The 27,498-nt window shown below is 39.5% G+C and overlaps 1 protein-coding gene across 1 annotated transcript in view; it reads left to right on the top strand.

Moving 5' to 3' along the window:
* Window positions 1-14,655, top strand: part of LOC137261435 (uncharacterized) — a 36,327-nt gene extending 21,672 nt beyond the window's left edge. The window contains exons 9-11 of the mRNA XM_067799183.1: window positions 8,141-8,175; window positions 9,967-13,736; window positions 14,247-14,655. Of these exons, the coding sequence (XP_067655284.1) occupies window positions 8,141-8,175; window positions 9,967-13,722 (3,791 nt within the window). The 3' untranslated portion in view covers window positions 13,723-13,736; window positions 14,247-14,655. The remainder of the gene's footprint in view (window positions 1-8,140; window positions 8,176-9,966; window positions 13,737-14,246) is intronic.
* Window positions 14,656-27,498: the final 12,843 nt, after the last annotated feature.

Raw genomic sequence — 27,498 nt, 5'->3', positions numbered from 1 at the left:
CAACCACACATAACTTTTATCAATCAATGATCACGACAATCCTGCAAGATTTCCACATTGTAACACGCCATCAATCACCTTACAAAAGAGACCCGTGAAGGTCCCGGGGTAGAATAGGCCTTCAGCAACCCATGTTTGCCAAAAGGTGACAAACGGGGTCGGGTGGTCAGCCTCGCTCACTTGGTTGACACTTGTCATCGGTTCCCAATTGCGCAGATCGATTCTCATGTTGTTGGTCACTGGATTGTCTGGTCCAGACTCGATTATTTACAGACCGCCGCCATGTAGCTGGAATATTGCTGAGTGTGGCGTAAAACTAAACTCACTCACTCATTCACCCTACAAAAGATTCCAAATAGCTTCAGACTTTGAAAAAATGTAATTGGAAGTCAATTGTTACTAACCACTTAGACAAGAATTTCCACATATTTGTCATGTATATAATCTTCATAATTCTGAGCATATTTCGGTTTTAAACTTCGGGTCATTTTCTTCTGGTCATTCCCCAAGTTTCAATTGTGCAAGTATAGTCACCTTTTGTCTTACCTTAGGTTCAGTTTGAATCCAAACGGACCTTTCATGGACACCATCAATCTTTGAAATCAGACAAGCCTTCGAATTTCTTTTCCGTGTGCCTGTCTCCTGCAGAAAATATACATGTTCACTGTTCAAGCTGTCGCACCGACTCTAAACAAGGACAGCAAAGCGCCAGTCACATCCTGAAGGTTGGAGTGAGATGTCTCAAGAAAACAAGTTAGAGATGAATACCATACAGTTCATTTTTAGTCAATAATTACATCGTTGTCACTATTTTTCAAATGAAAATTGTATCTTCAAAGGAGATAAAACTCTAGTGTTGATCAGAAGAAACTTAGTTATCCCGTGGCCAGACGACAACAAAGGGCCATACAAAACAGTAAAATTCTGCAAACAAACCATTTCAGTGGCATCCGTTCTTTGGACACTTGAACTAATGTACTCTTGGGATAAGGACCGCATATCGTCAGTCACATCTTGAAGGGAAGACTGTGATGTATAAAGACAACAACGTAGAGTTGGAATTAACTATCTGACTTTACATCACAAGCAATGATGAGAATAGTGTGGGTAATAATATAAATATAATACATCATATTTTCACCATGCATCAAGGAGCAGAATCCAGAAATGCTTTAAGAAAAACATGCATTACAATAGAAGTATACCTGTCAAGTATCAAAGTAGCACGGAGTGTTTGTTATGGTATTGAATTATCTGGTAAGCGTGACGATATAGAAGTGACGTTTGGCTGTTGACCTTCTCATGAAGTATTGCTGTAGCTATAGGGTATTACTGTCAGTATCTGCATGGGGAATGCTTTCGTTCACTTGATCAAACAGGTCTTTGACTGCCTGATAGAGAGAAAATAAGAACATACTCAACACGATTAAACAACGTGCTGCCTAGGTGTCAGAAATCATTATGACACAAGTTGTGTCAAGGAAAATACTTTTGGTCAAATACATATTTTACTACGATTAGAAAGTAGTTTTCATTTTGTAACTTGGTGAAAACAAACATAACTAGCATTTATTCTCAGACTGGCAGAGACATATGTTCACCACCATTTTAACACACGGGCTAAAATTTCTTCAAGAATAATAAATGCGGTTATTTTTCAAAGGTTAAAACATAAGAAAAATCCTTCATTGTAACATGTGTACTTGATTGATGTCCGAAAGGGTTTTGCATGACACTGCTTGTAACACGACTCTTTCTTAGAAGCGAGGTGGCTATCGAATCACTCGATTTCCTCTCCTGACGTCTACTACTGCTAGCAGTACTAGTATTAAACAGCCCAGGGCCGAGACTGACCCTGAAACATGTTATGTCCGAACTTAAAATGCCATTCATGGGCGGTTATGTGGCTGTGAAAATATTATCTCCTATGCGATAATCAAAGAACGACTAACTCACCCTTTTCCTTTCTTGTTTCTCGAATGCCGATCGCTTCCTCTTGCCAGTAAAATCCATGTGGAATTGGGAACAGGTCCGGAATGGGGTTTCAAGTTCTTATGGATCGAGGGCACTGCCCATTTCTGTAGACGACGAGAACCCAAGTATATTGTTTTAGTCCAATGGAACGATCAAACAATCTTCTGTGAAGTGGTCCGAACACAAGAAAGATGTTATTCCAGGCTACCACGACGCTCGCTTCACATACAAACATAACCCATTTAGAACGAACTGCGGGATCCAGTGCAAATTTGTTCATGGTTACACCATCACCCGCAATTCGTCGGTTTCACATTAACTCGCGGCTCGTTGTGCGCATGCGCACAGCGTGTATATAATCCTCTGGTCAAGTTCCTGTTCGGTTGTCAGTGCATCGCTTATCATGAGTTTGACACACAAACAACGTTCTCCGCGGATTTTCAGAAAAGGAAAACGACTAGGATCTTTCTGCTGTGTTCCTGGGTGTACAAACGTTCCTGGCAGAAAGATGAAGGTGCTGGTGTCAAGTTTCAATTCATGGGGAATTCTGCCATGGTGCCTCAGGTAGTACTTTGTGGCAGATGACTCAGCTGGCCTGGGTGATCTTGGGTGGGGTTGAGAGTTCCTGAGTCCGACCAGTCAGTATTTCGGGCACAACATACACTTCAAAAACGCATTAAGATTCTTAAGAGTTCTCTCCCCAAATACTGGATCAAACATTGATTTCTTCCTGTACACAACAAAGTCACATTTGTTGACCCCCACCACAGACCCTGCACCTGATGGTAGTAATCAGTGTCCTGCTTCAACCTCAGCTCCAAGTAGGTCAGCTTCCTGGTCCTTGCAGCTTCCCTGACACTGATGTTTGATGATTTCCAGCGTGATTGCTTGATGGCATCCACAGGACACAATACCATCAGGGCTGGCTCGGAGGTGGGGGTAGTCTGGATGTACATGAAGACATGTCTCCTTCACGTCCAGAGACCTGTGTAGAAATTTCTGTCGGGACACATAGGCATTCCGGGCCACCGACTCGTAACGTAGTGCATACATTAAGCTTGGTGCTGAGGTGGTGTGCTGATGGGGGTTGGCACCAAGTTGGTAGCCCATGACATCTGAGACAAGGACATCTGGATCTGCCTTCCTCGTTGTCATGTAGAGGACGATCCGGCCGAAATTGCTGGAGGTCAAACTGCCATACTTCTGCCGGAACCACTCCAGGTTTTTACATTAGCCGAAGATCGATGAAGAATATGGAAATGACGAAAGGAAGGCATCAACTTCAGACAGGAAAGAGGGATGTGTAGCATCGGTAAAGTCTTGTGAGGTAGTGAGGCGATAGGTAGAGGATGGCTGGTGATGGTGACTTCAGAAGAGTAGGCAAGGTCCGGAGAAAGAAGGATGGCAGTTGGAGGAAGGCTTGATCAGGCTTATCAGGGTTACCAGTGTCTTGGAACCGCTTGGGTTTCACTGTTGCAGCTGTAATATAATGAAATAAACTTCGACATTTGTAAACAATTACAATTACTTATTACCAAACATCCATATCAAAATGGTATTGAACGTTGTTTTTGATTGACAGCACACTTCTCACTAACACATATGTAAATTTTTTTACCCACGAAATATCATAATACTTATATAAGCCAAGAAGAAATTGAAGAGAAGATCATGGTTTACTATTTAACAGAAATGAATCTGTAAATTGCCAATGCCCAATATATAATGAACAAGCCTATCTAACAAATCTAAAATCTTCATAACTCTGTAATAATAAGTGTAAAGAAGAAATCGATACTGCTTAAAATACTTTTTCATAACCATTTTCATTTCAGCGTGTCATGAACTTCGAACAAAGACAATTGACCATTTAATACTGACGTTTCGGGTCAATCCATGGACACAGCTTGTCCGTACAGGCAGCTTCACCTGGAGCGGTCTGTATTCCATGTGCTTGCCACTTCCCCGATCTGGCCACAAGCCCGGGTGAATCTGGAGAACAAATTAGACAATCTTAGAGAAACTGTTATAGTTTCACATACAGCATTACAGTGCTTTTAAGCATGATATCTACATATGAGTTTCCCTTATACACTTGGCAAGATGAAACATACAAACATATGAAGTTTATCTCTGTAAAACAGGGAATCTGATATCACAATGTTTAATTCTTTGTATTTACAGTGCTAATACCTGGCATGTACAGTATAATGTACAAATGTGCTTGCCATGGGCCCAGAATTACAGAAACAAAATCTGTCAGTTCATAACTAAAGGCATAGTTATAAATCTCTCTTGTTTCTCTTTACTGACTGAACATGTAAACCGTTAAGATCTGCAAAAAAGCAGATCATTTTCTCCAAAGCTATGCCACCTTTTCACAATAATAAGATATTCTAAAATGAATTAAAATAATAAGTACAAAAGAGTCCAGCTGCAAGGCCCATTATTTGTAATGAGCAATGATACCTAGTCTCACGTTAACAAAAAATAAATAAAATCAAATTCCAATGTTCTTACCCTACAGTACATATGCAATATCCCGAACAGGGGTCTCCAGTCACAGTGTCGAGCACCAGATGAAGCACCTTGACATCGTCTGACTGCGTGCTTTGCGAGAGACTGCACCTTGCCTGAATGCAATAAAAGTCTGGATGTTCAGTTACTAGGACTGAATGGATATTGTCCTTCAGCTGATAAGCTTTAGAAAGTTTTTTTGGCTTTATCCAAAATGTTACACCCAAGGAGATGTTTCTTCACAACACTCTCATCGATGTCGGGCAGTGAACAAATATCCCGAGTCCGCGTCTTTAGGCGGAGAAGGTGCAAAGGGGAGAGTTTCTGAAGAGTAGAGATCTTCTCTGCTTTAAGTCGCTCTTCTCCTATGCTCAAAAATCCACAGTCTAGAGAAGCAGTCCCAGTGGCACTAAGACCTGAAAGGTGGCACAAAAAATGACACGGGCTGTCCTTGGTAAGGTGTTGGAGATATGGTGTCTTACACACAAGTTCGTTTCCACTTAGATGATTTACGTCTGTAAAACTCTTGTACTTCAACAATTGGTTAGACTTGTTATTAGACATATTACGCAATGCCAAAAGCAATAGTGAGAGGACTAAGTAAAATCAATGCTTGCATATATATAGACCCCATTCTGAATATCTCCATCTCGCTCTCACTCTCAGTTACATTGTTGAGGACGTGGTGTTGATGATATTAATGAAGTTTACATTTGCAGTTACTTCGATTTCATATTGTCAAAATCCAAATCCAAACATCAGTTTCATTTCGAATACGATTGATCTAAGTCATTTAAACAACAAAGGCCAGGATTTGTTAAATAAGAACCTTAACAAGCTCATGTACATACAGTATAATACACGGAGAGCGTCCTTCCTGCATCTCCGAAGCAATTGCAACCCAAACAGGACATTAATTATTGAAGACCAAAGGCAAAAGAAAGTGTGTACTTACCTATGAACTGATGTCACACGTTGATACATGTAAATAATCTTCGTAACAGCCTCCATTTACAGCGTGTTTACACTATCTGTAAACCTACAACCAAACCGGAACTTGACCAGAGGATTATTTACACGCTCTGCGCATGCGCGTCGCGAGTCGCCAATTAATGTGAAACGGACGAACTGGCGGCAACATAGCGATTCGGCATATCCTCCTTGATTTCGAGAAACCAGCAAAATGACGAGCTTGCAACACATTTTATATACAACTAACTGCAAATCGTTCCTCGTATTACGTAACTTACGGTTCTCTGGAGACAGAGTTACGCAACCTTTGTGTGATTTCGTTTGCGGGCGAGAGAGTAACTTTCAATCGCCGCTTGGTATGAATTAACCACTGTTGAAACAAGCTTCTTTGAGAATTTCTGCTCTCCCTGTGGAATTCAAAGGTTCTGGAGAGTTGATGTTTTTATACTTGTGATCCATTACCTTAGACTTGTGACTCCACATTGACTAGAAATCTTGTCTGTGTTATAACTTGCTGGTTCAGAGGGGATTCCTAATACCTTTTATCACGGCCATATATTAACCGTAACACCAGGTGATCTATCTATATTTCATGATGCCATTCTCTCTCGGTTGCTTTGCACCTGATCTGAAAGTACACACATGACCGTGATTTCTTAGGTCAGCTCAAGGTCAGTGCTCCTTGAGAAAATGAGGTCAGTCAGGTATAACCCCCCCCCACCCCACCCCACCCCGTCCCGTCATACAACACACATGACTATGATACATATACAAGTGAACGTACCCCGTGCCTCATTCACTCCAGGTACAGCCTCAGTTTTGTTGTTGTTGTCGTTTTTCAATGTTGACTGAACTGTTGACAGATCTACACCATGATAGCTGTAGCTTGTCCAATGATGATGGTTTAAAAAGTTGAATGACATGTTTACATTCTCGTCTTATGTTAACCCCTCATATTTAAATCCAAAATACTTTTAATATGAGTAGCCCATGTGGTACAGCCAAGCATTGGCCAGGCAGTCTGTCTACATTCAAATACAGAAACCTGCGCCAATACTTAATAACCCTTGGTGTATACAAGCTGGAGGGGGCTCTGGCATATCCCCCCCCCCCCCCCCCCCCCCAAACCATAGCACTGTTTGTTGTTTTATACTTTATATATCTTGGCATGATATATTACAACCATCTGTACAATGTCATAGTATACCTTTTACTTTGTACACATAGAGAAGTTAGTACTTTAGTCCAAAGAAGTATATGTGCTGAACATACAACCAAAATATCTACAGAAAGACACAATTTCAAGATACACACCATAAAAGATAAAAGTCAATTTTGTAAAAGAAATCACAGTGGTGACCCGGTCAACAAATTCAGAGGACATTCTCCAAGATTCAAAGCAGAATCACTGATTATGTGTTGAACTTCGTTTGTATGTGTAAAATGTGATGAAGACTCCATGGCATCGTTGACTAGGAACCGACATGTTCCCTGCCAGGGCTGGCTGTTCCGTTTCTGCGGTGTCACCCCTCCGCGACAGATAACAAAGTTTGTGTTTTCAGTGATGATAGTTTCTTAAACAACTTTTTTGATGGAGTCCGCAAAATGTTCATATATAAGAAAACTTTTGGGTATTAGTAAATGATAAACATATCTGCTATTTGTGTGTCAATTTTGTACAATGATAAAATTTGCAATTCATCGGTACGTTTCTGACTCAATCGACTGTAGAGTGTGACGCCATTGTAACCGAACTTGTTAAGTGCTATCTGGCTGCATAATAGCTGATCTCTCCATCATTCTAATATCACCATGGTGATCATGCTCAAAATGATTAATATGTGACAAATGAATACTTTGATACTGGGTTCAAGTCATAAAGAAACTATATACTTCTTTCTTAAAAGTTCACTTTTCACATATATGCAATAGGTAATGTATGTATTTTGATGGTAATATATTAAAATATTGAAAATAAAGTGTATTTGTTTATAATCAAGTTTGTGTGTGTGAAATTGATTGTATTGAGCAGTATATTTCTGTGTTTTGTTGTGCACATATATGATTCATAATGTTTAATGTACCCATAAACATTTCTGAATAATATTGATAGAACTTTCTCATGCTGTTTTACAAACCGATTCAGACAACATTCTCTGAAAATGGTCAAATATGGAAAGCAGGTAGACAAATTGAATAGGATGAGCAGAAATGTAAAGGAATGACCTACACGCTCAACACAATATTTTGTGAAAAACCTATGGTTTGATTGAACCGCACGTTAAATAATCTGGCTATCCGATTTTCGATGAGGTTTCTAAGATCGCGAGTGTCACCCTTTGTGTATTTTATGTAATGAGTGTGGTTGTAGAATTATCTAAAAATAATTTCTTCATCGATTTCGTTCAAGTGTGAAATGTATGCTAATCATAACATATAAAAACTATATACGATTGTAAATATCTAAAATGTTATATTTGAAAAGTATTATCCAAACAGAGATTCGAACCCCTGTGACTAACACAGAATACGCCAAGACTAAACGTATGCTTCAAGACAACCACACGGACGATACACTAGTGTTCTGAAAAGGGTGTGTAGTTCACATATATGATGTTTTACATTATGATTACTTATGACATCATTGTCTTGTACTCCTATTTCTTTCTCATATCAGGTTTGGGAGGAACGAACCGGCAGACCATCACGACAGTGAGTTGTTTGATTACTCTCACGCAAATCAAATACGTGCTTCACTAAATAAACACCACAAGTTAACACGTACTGTTTGGAGTTCCTAACACTCACGTGTCACAAACGCAATGCATTTCTAACTTCCTTCGTAATAGGTGAACAAATCTGAAAAGTATATATGTCATTGATAAGAATGATATAAAAGGTGATTCTGGCGCCATGCTCTTCCCCAATAAAGAAATGTTATTTCTGTCAAAAACAAGAAACCTAAAATTCTGTAAAGTTTTAAACAGACCATGAACTTCATTTCAAAAGGAGTCTCTTAACTCTGATCTTAAGATGAGGTGACATAGGGTTTAACACCGCTCTTAAGATCATGCTCAGCGTCAGGCGGTGACCAACAAGTACCATATTTTAACATCAGGATCCGCGATCTTCCGATTTCCGGGCGGACACTCTCACCACCACACCGCGGAGTCAGTCCCGGATCCTGAAGAGCTAACGAAACAACTTCACTAAAATTATTTACAGCATCACGTGAAAGAAATATCTTCTCCCAACACTCTACAGAATTCTTCTAGGCATGTGTTTACTGCCAAGTAAGGCTGAACATTGCCTGATTCATGTTGCGCTGCCTGTTGTAGTACATTGACTGGAAGATTTCTTCCCAAGTGCGTACATCATGAATTCATGACAGCTCTTTGTGCTGATACGCCATACTTTCACGCTCCCCTTTACCACTGTGTATGGCTCTATGTCAGTGGTTTACTGGATAAAATTCTACAGAGCCTTGAATGGTTAAAGTTTGCGAACATAAGCATAGATAGCCGTATAAATGGCGGACGATAGCAAGCGTCGACCAATGAGAGGGTTTGGTTTGATCACACCCCTTTTATGCAGCCTTACGTCCCGGACATCGTCCGCCATTTGTGTCAAGATCGTTTAGTTGTGTCAAGATCGTTTAGTTGAGGGTTAAAATCGGCTTGTAATCGACTTGTAGAGAAAACAAGAAAGAACTTGTAGGTGTCATGAGTGGTGATCGATATGCCAATCACCCATGATTATATTTAGATGTACTTTTGACCGATTACATGCGATGGTAGCTTAGCGATCTGCAAAGCAGGCGAGTGGGGGTACGCCGAAAAGTCCGGCCTTGTCTATATATATTGTACTGCGAAGCGTTTCATGTCCTGGGGTCATGTCAAAATGTTCATAGTTTTAAAAAAATATTTAATAATCACAATGAAACAAGCGCATGTGAGCAGGTAACCTGAATACCAGTCTAAGATTTCTGGGGCAAGATATACCATTATCTCTTTTTCGCAATCTTCTTTACTGTCCGGATTTTGTAACTCCATGTTATTGCGATAGAGTGGTCTTCAGACAAACATTTGTGAGTGAGTGAGTAGTGCTGAGTAGTAGCATCCCAAGTAGTATAATATACTACTATCCCATATACGATTCCCAGTGGAGTACACTGCCACATAACAGTATTGATGAATATCATACAGGTAATGATGTCCAGGAAACATATCAAGATTTGTAATGCGTCAGACGATAGATGTCTGTGCTTGCCAGTGGAATGTTCTTGTGCTCTGGATGTAACCTGAAAAGTATCAAAACAGTTCCTTGTCCGACTTCGACAGGCATGTTTTGTTCAATGAATCACTATCTAATAACGATATCGATGATGCCAGATATATTTGAAAAGGCGAGTCTATCCTGCTTTACAAGTGGTATTCAGAGACATGTAGAGATCGTAGAAATAATTATTTGTGCAGTAATGTCCTAGTCCATTTGTATTTTCAGCCCAAGTACAGGCCAAATTGTGATCTGACAGAAGGGGATGCGCTGAGCATGGTCCTAGTTGGTAAAACGGGTAACGGAAAAAGTGCCACTGGAAACACCATTTTCGGGAAACATCAACTGTTCAAGTCTTCCCCTGGCACAAAGTCTCAGACAAAGGCGTGTCAGCTTGAACATGGACTTGTAGCAGGACGAGAAATAAATTTGGTTGACACGCCCGGCAATATGGATACAAGACATCCGAAGGAATGCTTGCAGGCGATTGGTTCTGCTATTTATATGTGTCCAGATGGGTATGATGCTGTCCTATTCGTTCTAAGATTTGGCAATCGTATGACAGAGGAAGAAAGAAATGCTGTTTGTGAAATACGCAAGCTCTTTGGGCAAGACATATTCTCCAAATATGTTGTGATAGTGTTCACATATGGTGATAATTATGACAGTGAAGAACCATTTGAAGACTTTATTTTAGAAGATGCTGACGAGTTCTTACAGAATCTGATCAACGAATGCAAACATCGGGTTGTACTTTTCAACAACAAATTCAAATACGCTGAGGCTGAGTTGGAATCGTTCCATCAAGTGTCCAAACTGATGAATGTCATTGACCAGCTCAGGAGATGCAACAATGGTATAAAGTACAATAATGACTTTTTTAAAGATGCCAAAGCATTGCATTTGGGAATAGAGCAGACTGACAAGTCTTTGCGTGAGCAGTTGTATAAAGAGCAGGCAGAGCTTAAGGAACAATTACTGACTGATCAAAAAGGCAAACTTCAGAAACAACAGGCTGAGACCATAAACAGAATGAAAGAAATAAAAGAGCAACAACAGTTAAAAGCTGAGCACTTTGGAAGGAAGTTGAATGACATCATGAAGACAGAGCAAGATGAATCTGAAACAAAGCTGAGAGGCTTACTGGCGACGCACATTGAAAAATGCCAGAAGGCCTGGGTACAAGAAGTTGAAGATATTTGTGAAAACAATGAAAGAAAGTTTTATGCATTACTAGAAAACGACCAAGAACTGAAGTTAGATCTGAACACAGACACTGACATGAGAACTGAAGAAGAAGAACTTACAGCATTATTTGCATCAAGCGCAGACTGTGATGGAAGCTTGAAAGAATGTTGGAACGAATTCAAGGAGAAAGTAAATGAAAAGAAGAAAACCAACATAATGCTGTGGGACAGTAAGGTAAAGGAGGTGTTTGGCAAGAAAGTCAAAGGTCTGAGGGGTTTCACAAAGAATACAGTTTCAGAATTAGAGAATGAGTGGCTACAGGATATGGAGCAGAGAAGTGTACAACACCTTTCAGACACTGATAAGATCATTTCTGGAAAGATGGAAGGTGTCGTGGAGAGAGTGAAGGACATGTTTGAGGCCAAAACTCACCTGGATAACTGGAGGGACGAAATGGATACTGTCCAGGATGGCGAGGAGCTACAATGCCGAAACAGCATTGCTGAAATTCTTTCTGAAAGAAAAAGACAATTTGAAGACATGATCAATAAAACCAGTAAACAGAATGAGGAAGACTGGCAGAAAAAGCTTGATGCTATATGGAGTGACAAACTTGAAGAAATGCATCGGTCGTTGGTTCAAGAGAAATATTACCGAGAAAAAAAGTGGAAATTTGACACACAAAAAGAAATTGGATCACATTTGACTGAGATAAAGGTTAGGTTCAAGAGAGAAGTGAAGACCAGACAGATTGATGACATTATGACCCCAGTCCAACAGAAAATGTCATATGATCAGCAGCTTCTACTTCAAAGGCTATCAGACACACTGACAAGAGGAAGCAAGACGTATGAAGAAAAATGGTACATAACCACTGGAACCCTGACTCCTCTTTCGATAAATCTTAGGAGTGAGGATCGATTGCGCCAATCTCTGATGCAAAACATACATGACCAAAGAAACATATCCATGAACAGATGGAGAAATACAACAAGGACCACAACTGAGTGTCAGATAAGAAAATTTAAACGTTATTTAAATGAGATCTACTGTGACTCAAACAAAAAGTGGACACAAAAGTTGTATGAAACATTATTGACCCAAAGTCGGTCATGGAAACAAAAACTGCACCAGGTAAATCAAGAATATGCTGAAGTTATGGAAAGGCAGATTAATGAAACGCTCAAAAAGAAACTTTTAAAGCGGAATGAATTGCTACATGACTTCAATGAATTTGAAGAACAGTGGAAATCTAAACTAGAACATATCAGCTTTGAATTTGAATCAGAGTGGAAAGAAATAATTAAGCCACTTTCTAGAAGTGTTGATTTCAGGGTCAGCGAGGAGGACATTATCAGAGTTAAACAGGCATTCGAAGAAAAGATGTACTTTAATCGAAAGGTCCAAGAAGAGGAATGGATTAGAGAAGAACAAAAACTGGTGGAAAGTATGACAGAAAACCTTAGGAAGAATCTTTCATTCAGGCGAGACGCTCAAAGGGAGCATAACAAGGAATGCATGGAGGCTGAAATACGCAAACACACTGAAACCTTAAAAAAAGAGATGGATATATATGTTGAAGAAGTATACAAGTTCTGGCGAGATGTATTTGATGATGGCATGGAGAAGAAACTAGGGGACATAAGACATTTAATTGGAGGATACCAGGCAGAAAACATGGAATCATGGAAAGAAGATGCTGAGCGAAACATCTCTGACATCATTTCTAACTGGACACAGGAAAGGATGGACATACTGAAAAATAGGGAAAGTGAGTGGAATCAGACCATTGAAAGGCTGTGGTTAGAGAAGGTATGGCAACTGAAGATAGAGCTGAGGACCTTGCAGTCCCACTCTAGAAGAGAGATTGAAAGCATCACCTACAGAAAGCTGAAGATGTCCTCTGAGGAACTGAACCAAACTCTTAAACGGAAACGCAAAGACGTGGAGGTGATCTGGAGTGATAGGAATATGATGGATCTCAATATCCTGATGGAGGCGGCTCTTGACAAAGCCAAGCTTGCAGCAGATCGGGTGATGCAAGAGACAATTTGTGAAATCACATCCAAAAGAAAACTTGAAGAGCAGACACGTGAACTAATGATAAAACATGAGCGACTGACCAGTCAAAAGAAGCAACTTGACGAGAAATGTCTACAACATTTTGGCAAAAGGTTTGCAGAGATGAATGCTTGCTTCCCAATCGAGTCCTTGGTTCAGTTATCCACAGGACAAAAATTGTCCCTGTCAGACGTCAAAATAGGTGACAGACTCCTTTGCTGTGATGAAAATTGCATGCTTGTGTTCAGCCCTGTGTATCGCTTTGGTCACAGACAGGACTATGGATACAACACGTTCGTGGAGATATCAACGCACTCGAAGAAACTGAAACTTTCTCCAAATCACCATGTGCACATTGGAAAATTTGCCTTGAAAAACACTAAAGCTGCAATAGCTATCAGAGCTGGTGAAACTGCTCTCGTGTTAGGGGAGGAAGGAAGACTTGTACCCGAAGAAGTTCTTTCAGTCACTTTGACCTCTGGAAGAGGCTTGTGCGCCCCCTATACTTTGTGTGGAACCATAGTGGTTGATGGAATGCTTGCTTCCTGCTATGTCGATCGTGTTGCACCTTCTCTGGCACACAGACTTCTGGCGCCTGTTAGAGTTTGGCACAGACTGTTTGCTCCAGGTACCTCTACTACTTCAAGGAAGAGTCCTGAGTTGCTTCACGAGCGGCCCTTGCTGCACTGTTCCAGCGAGAATTCTCAGGAAAAACAAAGGAGACAAAAACCTTAAAGGTTATAGTTGAGGTAGATGCTTTTCTGCCAGTCATTATCTCTATATCTATGATTATTGAAATGCCAAGTAGGACAATTGTTAAGCACCGTTAAGTATCCGAGTGCCTTTAAAGGCAGCTGTCGCCTTGCAGGAGCACTGATGTCTGGCGTCAGGCAAACAGTGCTTCCAGTTTCACTGAAATCTTGTGACAGCAAGCGCTTACCGTTATCGCAAACGTCGTGAATCAAAACTCATTTTCAGAAATAGATTTATATAATTTTTGCAGCTATGTTTCCTTTACACCAAACAGAATGAATTTGTTGCTGAGGATAGTCTACCCATATTCACATGAAAATAACTAAATGCTTGATTTCATCATATGCTGGGTGATTTAAAACCGTTTTGGTATAAACGTTGACATATAAATACTTGACCTGTAATGCACCTGTCATCTGTCATTACATTTCTTTGTATTTCATAGGCACTTAATAAATTATATTTAAATTGTCTGATATATACTTTCTCTATTCTTTGTATTTCAGATATCTGATAACACGCCTTTTCGAAATCAAACCAGAATGTCCCGGAAGGACACGTTAGGCTAATTTCATTTGTGTGTTTAACACACAGTAGCTACCTGCATGTGAAATAAAAATCGGTTAGCTTTCCAAATGGCTCTGTCAACCTCGCGCATACCCCGAATGCATGCCATGATGAGCATGGCTACTAGAATCACAGTACTCAATCTCATACTCATGTTGCTGCTCCGGGCGGGGGTAGAGTCTAACCCAGGACCCACAGATAACAAGGAGGGGTGCCCAAAAGAGTCACCAGAAGCACTGGAACCGCCAAACAACAACGTCTGACAGGGTTTGACACGACTCATTCGAAAGTGGACCATGTATTTGAGGCAATACAATCGCTGACATCAAAGTTTGAAGACATCGTCGCGTCAAACAAGGATATACACAGGAAGTTGGAAACTGACTGATGTGGAAACTAGATGCATGAGACTAGAAAACTAAGATGGAGGGTAAAATTGATTACCTAGAAAATCATAGCAGACGCTCGAATATGATATTTTACGGGATACCTAAGACAAATTGGAACGAGACACGGGATGATTGTGAATCTGCAGTTAGAACTGTGATCAGGGACAAACTCGACATTGATGACTTCCATATATCAATCAGTCGAGCTCATCGGATAATTAACGGTAAAGCAATCGTTGGGCTCGTATCCGATGATAAACATAGGCGGAGTGTCTTCGCATCTTCTAAAAAACTCACGGTTTCTTCGATATGGATTGGCGAGGACTTCTCTCGTACTGTTCGTGAGATACGAAGGAAGCTGAACCCCATGATGATGGAGGTGAGGAGTCATGATCAGCGTGCTTATCTACGTTCGACAAACTGATCATTGACAACTCCACTACACATGGGATCTGGAAGGCGACTGTGTTATTGTTTTGAAAGATCAGCCAATCAGAGGACGGGACGCGCGCACACGTTATAACTGTGGTGACACCAGTAACGCCTAGAGGCGTGGCCAGGCCCTCAGTGACACTGAAATTAACACGATCAACACGTTCTCTACCCTGTCCCGGAATGTAAACAGGTTTTCAAGTAAACTCAAAGGCTGCGACTTTATATCTTTTGTGACAAGCTTTGATGTTTTTGGTTTTCTGGACGTATCGGGTAGCTGTGCACTGTCTGACATCTATATATATTATATACATAAATCATAGAGATTTTAACCATAGAGGAGGTGTAGCTGTCGGACTTCACCGATCTCTGGAACACGGCATACTTCAAGTGATAACCAGCTTCGCCGATATAGTCTGTGTAGTTTTCGATAACACTGTGTTCAATCTACAAAACAATATTTTGTATTGCTACGTGTATGTCCATCCTAGTTACCTCATCAGTAGCTACGGAAACGAGACCTTGGAAAGGTATAGATTATTTAGAACAGCGTCTTACAGAGGTACTGACTAACTGTGACGTCATTCTCCACGGTGATTTGAACGCGAGGACGGGCAGTCTGCAAGATTATATCGTTGATGACAATAACAAATATATTCCAAGTATCGAACTGACTCTTTCAGCAAATCCAGATGTACTACTGATGATCTTATCAATGCGTTTGGAGAAGATTTAATTAGGGTATGTTGTATGTTTGGTATACATATGTAGATTTCCCGGTGATCGTTCTGGGTCGTACACATGTTTTTAGGATAATGGCGCCATGGCGCCAGCACGGTGGATTATATAGTGTGTTCTACTGACTTATTTACCAATGTTGTTCACTTTGATATTTACACTAGAGATGATTCAGATCATTTCCCTCTCAGTGTGACGTTCTCATTTCCCGATACACAAGCAAAAAGTGACTGATGATGTTTAGTGCGAGTTGTAGTATTCCTATGTATACAGGGAGAGGTTTATTGATTGTTTACCTAATCTGTTAGCTGACTTCAGTGTAGACCAGTGTGGTGAGTTGTTAAACCTTAGTATAGACTCTGCAGTGGAAAGACTTACAAGCACTCTTCAAGCTTGCGCAGCTTTTTGTGTCTTACAGGCAAAACAGCACAACACCCGACAACTCAAATCTAATTTATGGTACAATGATGATTGTGAAAAACTGAAAAAACTAAAATGTCATATTTGAATGAATTCAGACCTTTCTAAATAATCTAAATGAGTACTGTAAAATCAGGAATGCATACCGAAACACGTGTAGAAAAAAGAAAGTAGAATCTGATGAATATCAGATCAACGAACTTGTGAACCTATCTGCGAATAATGACAGCAAAAAGTTTTGGAGTAGGGTCGGATCGTTGACATATTGTAGGAGCCAGTCCCCCAATATAACCTGCGCACAGTGGACAGAATATTTTACGGATGTATGTTATATTACTAATATTATTGTGGACACTGAGATGATCAATGATGCTGAATCGTTGTTAGATAATATCGATGGATGTCTTGACCATGATACTGATGTTGATCATGATAATAATATTGACTATTTTGAACGATGACATCAACCATGATGAAGCTGCTGTAAAATGTCTAAAGCGTGGCAAGGCTGCAGGACCAGACGGTATCAAGGCGGAGATGATTATTTGCTATGTCCGTATTTGTTACTTATCGTCAATAGAGTACTTGCGTCTGGCACGTATCCACGGGAGTGGTCACAGGATATTATTGTGCTTTTGCATAAGAAAGGTAGTGTTAATAATGTTAATATTTATAGGGGTATCTCGTTAATGGATGTTCTTGGTAAATTGTTTTGTATAGTAATAAATAACCGTCTTCAGCGATTCGCTGAAGTTTACGCTAAACTTCCCGACGCACAAGCTGGATTTCGTAAAGGTTACTCCACTCCAGATAATATATTTACATTGCAATGTCTCATTCAAAAGTATCTTTCTAATGGCGGTGGTCGTTTTTATTGTTTGTAGACTTCCGACAGGCTTTTGATTCCGTTAACAGGACACTACTTTGGTACTCACATTTCAGGCAAGGGATGAGAGGCAACTTAATCTCAGTTCTAAGGGATATGTATTCCAAAATACTAGTGTCAGTTCGCCATTCCCATTTGTCAATTGGTAGATATTTCGAATCATCAAGTGGCGTACGTCAGGGTTGTATTTTAAGCCGGTTTCTCTTTGCGATGTTTATAGCAGAATTTCAGGTCATGCTGCAGGATTCAGGTCGAAGGGGTATCTTTATGGGATCCGATTATGTTGACTTACTTCTGCTGCTGTACGCCGATGATCTTAATTTATTTGATGATACTGTCATAGGATTGCAGAGAAAGATAAATATTTTACATAACTACTGTAGCTCTTGGGGTCTGGAGGTTAATATGGATAAGACAGAGGTTTTGGTATTTCGCAGTGGTGATTTCCTTAGTTCCTATGAAAAATGGTTTTGCAATGATATTCCAATCAAAACATCAACATACTATAATTACCTTGGTATTCTATTTTCTACTCGGTTGTCCGGGACAAAGTGCACACAAACTCTAGTAGGTAAGGCCAGTAAGGCACTTTTCTCTTTGAAGGTATTATTTAATAAATATCCTAACATGCCTGTAAAGTTAATGTTCAAATTATTTGACAGCAAAGTTAAACCAGTGTTATTATACGGTTCCGAAATCTGGTGATTTGAGGAAAGGAAATCGATCGAAATATTTCATACTAATATCTGTAAATATGTTGTTGGCGTTGAAAAACATGTCTCCAATAATGGTATTTTAGCAGAATGTGGTCGATCAAATATTTATGTGGATTACTACCATAAGTGCATCATGTATTGGTGTAAATTGTTAAGGATGTCTGAGGATCGTTACCCCAAACACTGTTATTTACTTATGAAGAAATTAGATTCAGCTGGTCGTGTGACTTGTGCGACATCGGTTACATATCTTTTAAATGCTCATGGCTTCGGATATGTATGTTATAGTCAGGATGTTTGCGATATTCCCCATTTCATTTCCCTTTTTTGGAAAAGACTTCTTGATTGTGATAAGCAACGTATTCTCGATAATATCAGAGGACCTGTCCATTTAAGGTACCTTAAAGAAGTTAAGTCATTGTTAAATAGTGAATATTATGTCTCTTCCATCAATGAAATAGCTTTCAGAAAAAATGTATGTTTGCTCAGATTACATGTACTTCCTTTGAGATGTAATATTCGAGATTATAATTATGATAAGATATGTAAAATGTGTAACTGTGGCTCGAAAGAGGATGAAATTCACTCCATGTTTGAATGCAAAGCATATGATTTTATTAGAGACAGGTAGTTTCCATATTCTAGAATGGATAGCATACAGACTAAATATTTTTGTTTCATAAGTAGTACTTGTATCCACACACTTTCTAACGGTTCTAAATATATTAAAGAAGCCCTTACTTTTAGAAATTCCATTACATCCTCTGCTACAAGTTAACTCAATTCCGTCTGTGTAATGTGCTACTCTTTATGTTGTAAATTGTTTTCCTTGTTGTACCTGGGCCAACGGCCTACAAAACCGAAGTAAAGAAACTGAAACTGTCAGTGATTCTACAGTCAATATGCATGTGGCAAATGACACAGAACGCCGTTAAGGCGTTTCTCTTAGTTTATTTCACGTCACTTTGTTAACAGTCGGACACTCTTCTGAGTATTACCCTATTCGCAGTTGGCGTACATGAAATGTCCATATTCCTGCAGGACCTTGACTCAGTACCCAGTAGATCACAAGCCAACAATGCTTTAGGTATCTGTAAAGTATTATCTTGTCATTTTACTGTATTTTATGAAGATGTACCATGTTGTATTGAGCTAGTTTGGCTGTGTCTACTGTCAGGTATTCATAACTGACTTTCATGCGGACAAAACATTCAAATAGCTATTTCCAATGCAAATGGATACGATTAACTTGATCAGTTCCGTCTGTTACTTGACTGTAAGGGTCACATGCAACAATCGTAGTGAATCGTAGCCGTACGATCGCAAATCAAAAGTTGCAATGAGTATGTATAATGTATAAAGAGATGTTGGGTTTTGTAAATGCTCTCTGCATTTCCGTTCGATCAAATCAACAAATACTACTGCGTATCAACTAATACACTGAGATGTGAACTACTGCTTGGCTGGAAACTGTTTTTCGTATTGAAAACTGTCGTTCGTTTAAGTACAAAGCAGAACTTGAAACTGACAATCTGAGTTTGCACCGAGCCACTCATTCGAGAAAAATGGATGCAGTTTGTTAGCAACCCACAGCCATAATAACTTGTCGTGTAGAAGTATCACACCTGACTGTCTATGTAATTACATAATGTGATTGAGGCAGAACTCAGGTGCACGAGCCATAAATCAATCTCGTATCTTGGTGTATAACCTGACATATGAAAAGTTCCAACTGCATGTGTTCAGTGATTGATTAGCAGACAGGCAGGTAGACACATAGGTGTCAATAAAACAGACATTGAGTTTTGTTACAGACACTGGCTATCACAATCAACATATTTTCTCTTTCCACAAACACGTATTAAAACATTTCAGTTTTCAAGCTGAGCAATGTTTAATAATGTGCATTTATTAATGCAAACCCAAGATGCTTGTAATCACAAGAAACATCATGTTCTCCAACTTCGACAACAGTGATAATCCTTTGCACGCACCGTTTGCTGTGTTTTTATGAGTCGCCTTACTGGTTCATGCCGCGCGAACCTTATCATCGTGCATGAGCTAAGAAAAAGAAAAGACCTTCTGTCAGGTTATATTTTCTGATTAAGAGAGTATCGATGACCAAGAAGGTCATTCTAACAGACTTGAACAGCCCTGTCCTTCCAATTATTTTACAAAATGAATTTGATAAGCCTATTAATACCAGTGAAATTCTTAAAGTAGTTAAAACGATGAAAAAAACCAAGAGTGCAGGCATTGACGGTTAGAGACGCAATAGAGTTCTTCAAGTTCTATTAACTAGATGTTGCCAAGCGGATTCTTCGATACATAAATCAGTCTTTAGAAAGTGATCATTTGGCTTTGACTATGAACAGGGAAGTCATAACTTCCCAACCTTCCGTGCCTAAACAAAGAAAGGATAGATACTTGAAGACCTAGTGCCCTATATCTTTGTTAAATGTCATATATAGTATTCCCAGAAATTATTGAGAATCATGTTGCGTCATGTAACTCATTACGTTTATTAACTTCTGGCGTTTTACTTACATAAACATGTTAAAACATCATCCTTTTACAGTCTCAGTCTTGTTTTAGTACTTTGTTAGACCTCCTCGCTCAGCAATGCATGCCTGAATACGCCTAGGCACACTACCCATCAAAGTTTGTAGGTAATCGTGTGACAGGGTATCCCAATATTGGACCACCTCGGCCTTCATATCTTCAATATTTCTCAGTCCCTTTTGGTTTATTCTGTCCTTCATGACTCCCCATACATTCTCAATTGGGTTTAGGTCTGGCCTGTAACTGGGCCAGTCTAAAACTTGAACATTTTCGCCCGACAACCACTGTTTTGTGTAGCGCGCAGTTTTGGGTCATTATCATGCTGGAAAATCCAATCATCTTCATACAATGTTTGTGCTGTCGGAAGAAGGTGACCATTTAGAATGTCAACGTATCTTTCTTTTGTCAAGTTTCCCGTGAAAACACACAATGGCGTCACTCCGCGAGCCGATATGCCACCCCACATGTGAAACTTCGGGCTATGTTTTGGTCGCGGGTAGATAGGTTTGACAGTATCTTTGGTCCAAATTTTCACACAATTAGGGAAAAGCCAAACAGAACTTTCATCCTAAAAGAAAACATCATCCCAATCTTGATTTTCATGAGCCCGACACCAGTTTAAACGTTTTTCCTTTTGTGCATCTTTCATCAACGGCGAGGGAATTCCACGTTTATTCACCCAATTAAGTCTCTGTAATACCTGCCTAACTGTTTCATTGCATACCTGAGGACTTCCTCTGCTAATCATTTCATTTCTGATGCTCTCAACACTTTTCAATTTGCCCCTACTCACAATGTGCCCAAGTCTTCGGCGATCCACAACACTGAATTTCCTAGGCCGACCTGCCCCTGCTTTGTGCTCTATCCCGGTTCCTGTTTGAATATTCTTCAAAGTTCTGTATACTGTAGACAGAGGAATACCATGTCTACAAGCTAACACTTTAGCATCAGCCTCACCCCTTTCAAAATCATCTAGAATGAGCTTTCTTTTCTCTCTTGCTGTAAATTCTGCCATGTCAACACAGGAAGCCGTCTGCTCAAACAAGGGAGATAACTCTTGACGTAATGAGCTGCCTTCTAAGCCTTCAAGAGTTGTCTCCCTTATTTAGTATGCTTAGTGCATAGTGAAAGCCCTTTTTCCAATCTTAGCATCATTAGAAAAAAACAAAGATTTTCTCAATAATTTCTGGGAACGCTGTATACGGTTATTAGTACATGTATCACTAGTTGAGTGAAAGCTACACTTGACCATCTGATATATGAATATCAGACAGGCTTCATCCCTGGCAGATGTATCAGTGGAAATATGACTGTTATCTGATGACATGTTTGAAACTAGAAAACAAGATGAGAGTGTCCTTTAACTATTACTTGATTTTGAAAAGGTGTTTAACACAGTCTCGAAAACATTTGTAAACAAGGCTTTACAAAAAATTAGATTTGGTCCATACATGAAATAGATATCTATAACGAACGAAAAATGCTAAATGGTGCATTATTCAAAATGGACATCTATCCGAATTGTTTCCAATAATAGAAGCTGTAGTCAGGGGGACGCCATCTTCCCATACCTATTTTGGTTTGGAGTTTGATTCCAGGGTGTCACGATTCATAAAAATCTAAGTATTGAGGGTATTATTTTGAATTGCAAGGAATATAAAGTTAGCTAGTTCAGTATGCTGATGACACCCTACTCTTTCTGGAGGGATCTGATGTCAGCCCCAAGGCCGCTATGGATACTCTTTCTCTGTCGCATGACAGGACTAAGAATATACATAGACATGACATAGACATGACATAGACATGACAAAGGCCTTGTGGATTGGAGCTATGGCTAACAGTAAAGATATTATATGTAGTTTAATTTTACGCCGCTTTTAGCAATATTCCAGCAATATCACGGCGGGGGACACCAGACAATGGGCTTCACATATTGTATTCATGTGGGGAATCGAACCCGGGTCTTCAGCGTGACGAGCGAACGCTTTAACCACTAGGCTACCCCACCGCCCCGGGTAAGGTTTTAAACGTGAATGGCCTATGGGTTATTAACACCAGGAAAAGGCTAGTGCTATATCGGAAGTCATTGGGAATACGCGAAAAAGGGACCTGACCATTATTGCGACGCTGACTGCAATTAAAACTTTGGCCATATCTACTTTAATGCACATTTTGACATCGCTTCCTGATTCTCCTAATCCAAATATGTCCAATCATTTATTGCTGAAACTGGCTACTGTTAAGAGGCATTTTAAGACCGATGTTAGTTACACCTTGCAATGTTCCTATTTATCTGCTTCCTCAGACTGGCTCAACCATTGGTCAGTTCTGCACTGTGGACAACTCATATTGGAAAGATGTTTTTCTATCACTGAAGAAGTACAAGCCTATTTATAACTGATCAGAATGATATATCTAAAATACTCCATGAGCCTCTCTTGTTTAAGCACCAGTTTGTTGATTCATCGTTTCTTTTCTCATACGTTTGTCTCAAAATGGAATGTCTGAAGTTAAAGACCTCACCCATCTGCGATTCTGCTCTCTTTTAATGAGTTCAAGAATACATATCCAGTTAGAGGAACCTTTCTAGATTACAGTAAACTCTTGAAAAATATCCCGGCTTCATGTAGACTTACCGTCAATAATTCTATTAATGAGAATCAAAATCAGGGTATTAATGACTCTTCGTATGACCTTATTATTACCATCGAATATTGTAGAATATTCTATGAAAAATTGATTGAAACATAAGTTGCCTGATGTGTGTAACAAGTGGGAAAATATGACTCAGATTACATTGCCTTTGAGTATTGTTTTCACAAACTATAGACAATGTACTCGAGATGTTAAGTTATTGATTATTCAATTTAGATTCATCCACATGATTATATACGCTAAAAGGAATTGTTGAAAATAGAATTGGTTGACAAAAATATTTGTACATTTTGCAAGTCAGAAAAAGAAGATGTTATCCATGTGTTTGTCCCGTGTGAACATGTTCAAACAACAGACCACTGCAAATATCGGGATTTCTGAAACATTGTATTATTCTAATATATATATAGCTCTGAAAAACAACGGGATTGACAAATTTCATAAAAAATGGCCCAACAGCTATATTTCTTTGACTTTGTATACCAATGTTTTCACAGTGTGAAATTTTTAACTCTTTTTCACTGACGTATAACCAACCAGCTGCAGCTCTAGCATGCATGTAACCTATGGATTTGTTGCTGAAGTGGTTTACTGCTTCACTTTGTTTCATGCTTTCAAAATTTGCAACCTTCTCTTGCCAGTCTGTAACCAGTGTGTATACCTATTTGTAATGAATAAAGAAAAAAATTTTAAATGTCACCGCACATTGAAACTTCTGAAATGACGGGTGAAAATGCCTGGTGCTTACCGTCGTTTTCTTTATATGGTTTAGAACAACGTCTGCCTGTGTGTCAATGCACGTTATTTCTGTAGTGTTAGTAGCATACATGTACATGTAGACTTGAGTAGTGATAATAACAACGTCTGCCTGTGTGTCAATGCACGTTATTTCTGTAGTGTTAGTAGCACACATGTACATGTAGACTTGAGTAGTGATAATAACAACGTCTGCCTGTGTGTCAATGCACGTTATTTCTGTAGTGTTAGTAGCATACATGTACATGTAGACGTGAGTAGTGATAATAACAACGTCTGCCTGTGTGTCAATGCACGTTATTTCTGTAGTGTTAGTAGCATACATGTACATGTAGACTTGAGTAGTGATAATAACAACGTCTGCCTGTGTGTCAATGCACGTTATTTCTGTAGTGTTAGTAGCACACATGTACATGTAGACTTGAGTAGTGATAATAACAACGTCTGCCTGTGTGTCAATGCACGTTATTTCTGTAGTGTTAGTAGCATACATGTACATGTAGACTTGAGTAGTGACAATAACAACGTCTGCCTGTGTGTCAATGCACGTTATTTCTGTAGTGTTAGTAGCACACATGTACATGTAGACTTGAGTAGTGATAATAACAACGTCTGCCTGTGTGTCAATGCACGTTATTTCTGTAGTGTTAGTAGCATACATGTACATGTAGACTTGAGTAGTGATAATAACAACGTCTGCCTTTGTGTCAATGCACGTTATTTCTGTAGTGTTAGTAGCATACATGTACATGTAGACTTGAGTAGTGACAATAACAACGTCTGCCTGTGTGTTAATGCACGTTATTTCTGTAGTGTTAGTAGCACACATGTACATGTAGACTTGAGTAGTAATAATAACAACGTCTGCTTGTGTGTCAATGCACGTTATTTCTGTAGTGTTAGTAGCATACATGTACATGTAGACTTGAGTAGTGACAATAACAACGTCTGCCTGTGTGTTAATGCACGTTATTTCTGTAGTGTTAGTAGCATACATGTACATGTAGACTTGAGTAGTGATAATAACAACGTCTGCCTGTGTGTCAATGCACGTTATTTCTGTAGTGTTAGTAGCATACATGTACATGTAGACATGAGTGGTGACAATAAACCATACCCAGCGTTCTTTTGTTTTGTTGTGTCACTCTTTGGAGTTGTCCACCGCACCCATAGTTACCAGATTTATTCTTTACGATAAACCGCGAGTCAGCAACTGCTAATCGTAATTGAAACATTCTGGCGTTATTGCCAACTCACTCCCACACAACATATTAGATCCCTCCAACGTACACTACAAAAGGTCGCTAAGAATGTTCTTCATATCTACACTGCATTGGGAAGGGGTGCAGAATTTCTGCAGATTTCACGGATTACAGTATCGGAAGTATTGCAGTGACTAATATGGGTAGTTGGATTGTTAGTAAGATGTAAATATAACAATGGTAGTGTGTTGTTATAGAGCTCTTAATTGCTAACATGCTTTGGTAATCAGGATAAAGTAAGTACTGGGTATTAGTTGTTTTGTTTGTTTTTTTTTCCTTATTCCTGGACAAAGTACAGTTGCAGTATGTTTGGATTTAAGTCTATCTTTTCAGTCTGGTGCGAGTATTTAACCTCGTCCTGCAAATGTTTTATGTTTGGCAGGTAGTTTAGCCCTTGGCACCTGTAGATAGGAAATTTGGCTAGCAAGAGTTTTAGATAAACAAGACGTCATCAGGTTTGGGAATTTAAGTAGAGCCAAAAAGTAATAAATGTGAAGTAAGATTTGTCTTACAAGCATGTTGACACTTGGATTTAATCCACTGTCAAAATGTTTTCCAAAGTATTTTGCTTACCCTACAGTCCTAAAATAGAGGTTGGGTAGATTCATGTTCAGCCTTACAGAAAGTGCATAAACGGGTATCAACAATATGCATCTTGAGTAAGTATAAGTACTGACAGGTCGGAGTTTGTGGAGTAATCTGAGCTGGACCTATCTAAGTATAGCATCTGGACTACTTGGGATTAGTTAATTGTTTGTTTAATGTTACTGTGATTTTGCTATTTGTTATTGTGTGTGAATGTGATGAATTCATGAGATTCATATATCAAATATATATAAGGCATGGTTTGCCATTTTAAGGAGATATTTAGGAACAATAACTTATCACTTTACAAGAGGAAGAGCTTGTTGTTTCATACAGCTGTCTGCATGTGGCGAGGAACGATTATGTGTAGTCCTATGAACATTGTACCCTGTGTGATTAGAACAGGCTATGGTGAGACTACATGTGGGCGAGTGAGTGAGTTTACTTTGACGCCACACTCAGTAATATTCCGGCTAAATGACGACGATCTGTAAAATTATCGGGTCTTGACCGAACAATCCAGTGATCAACAACATGAGCATCGATCTCCGCAATTTGACCCGATGACGTATGTCAACCAAGTCAGCGAGCCTGACCACGCGATTTTGTTAGTCGCCCCTTACGACACCCACGTCGCCAGATTGTATGTAGACAGTAAGGCCAACTATAGTATATCAGCAGTGGGTGTAAATTAGATTCTTCAAGTTCGCTTTCAGTTTTAGCAAGTTCTGTACTGCGGGCGGGATTTATGACAGATACTGTTGTGCGATGCTATTGGCATAGGTCTTTTTGTTTCAAGTGTACGATAAATGATATATATATTGTATCGGTTTGATTGAATCCCATATCCGGAAATGTAACGGAATTGATATTGGGGACGCATTCAATTGGTGGATCGCTATTTTATTAAAGTTACCTGTAAAATAGTTCCGCAGGTTAACTTCTGGGTTTCTGGTTTCGGAGTTTCGAGGTTTTCTTCTGGACATGATTCACATAGGAGACACTTTCCACCAAGTAGACTAGGAACATCATTATCATGTGTATTATCGTACACAACATGAACATGGGTCTGTTAACAGTGATGATATTTCTGAGTGCTTGCCTTTTCGAATGGTATGGAACTTCAAGATATATTTCTGTACAAATATATCTATTCACACAGTCTTAATTTTCTCAGATGACTTCGTCAAAAAATGGCCGAATGCTCGAACACGACAAAAGCAAACTTGGAACAAACGCATCTTTCGCACTTCCTTTAAACACACTTCTAATTACACAGACGAACTGACGTGATCTTGAAACAATGCTGTGTATGTCAAGGCTACACACTTCTAATTACACAGACGAACTGACGTGATCTTGAAACAATGCTGTGTATGTCAAGGCTACACACTTCTAATTACACAGACGAACTGACGTGATCTTGAAACAATGCTGTGTATGTCAAGGCTACACACTTCTAATTACACAGACGAACTGACGTGATCTTGAAACAATGCTGTGTATGTCAAGGCTACACACTTCTAATTACACTGACGAACTGACGTGATCTTGAAACAATGCTGTGTATGTCAAGGCTACACACTTCTAATTACACAGACGAACTGACGTGATCTTGAAACAATGCTGTGTATGTCAAGGCTACACACTTCTAATTACACAGACGAACTGACGTGATCTTGAAACAATGCTGTGTATGTCAAGGCTACACACTTCTAATTACACTGTTGGTGTGTAGCCTTGACATACACAGCATTGCTTCAAAATCACGTCAGTTCGTCTGTTCACTT

This window comes from Haliotis asinina, chromosome 14 (assembly GCF_037392515.1).
Source record: "Haliotis asinina isolate JCU_RB_2024 chromosome 14, JCU_Hal_asi_v2, whole genome shotgun sequence".
NCBI classification, from domain to species: domain Eukaryota; kingdom Metazoa; phylum Mollusca; class Gastropoda; order Lepetellida; family Haliotidae; genus Haliotis; species Haliotis asinina.
Note: the sequence above shows the minus strand (reverse complement) of the source record. Positions and strands in the feature narration are given on the sequence as shown.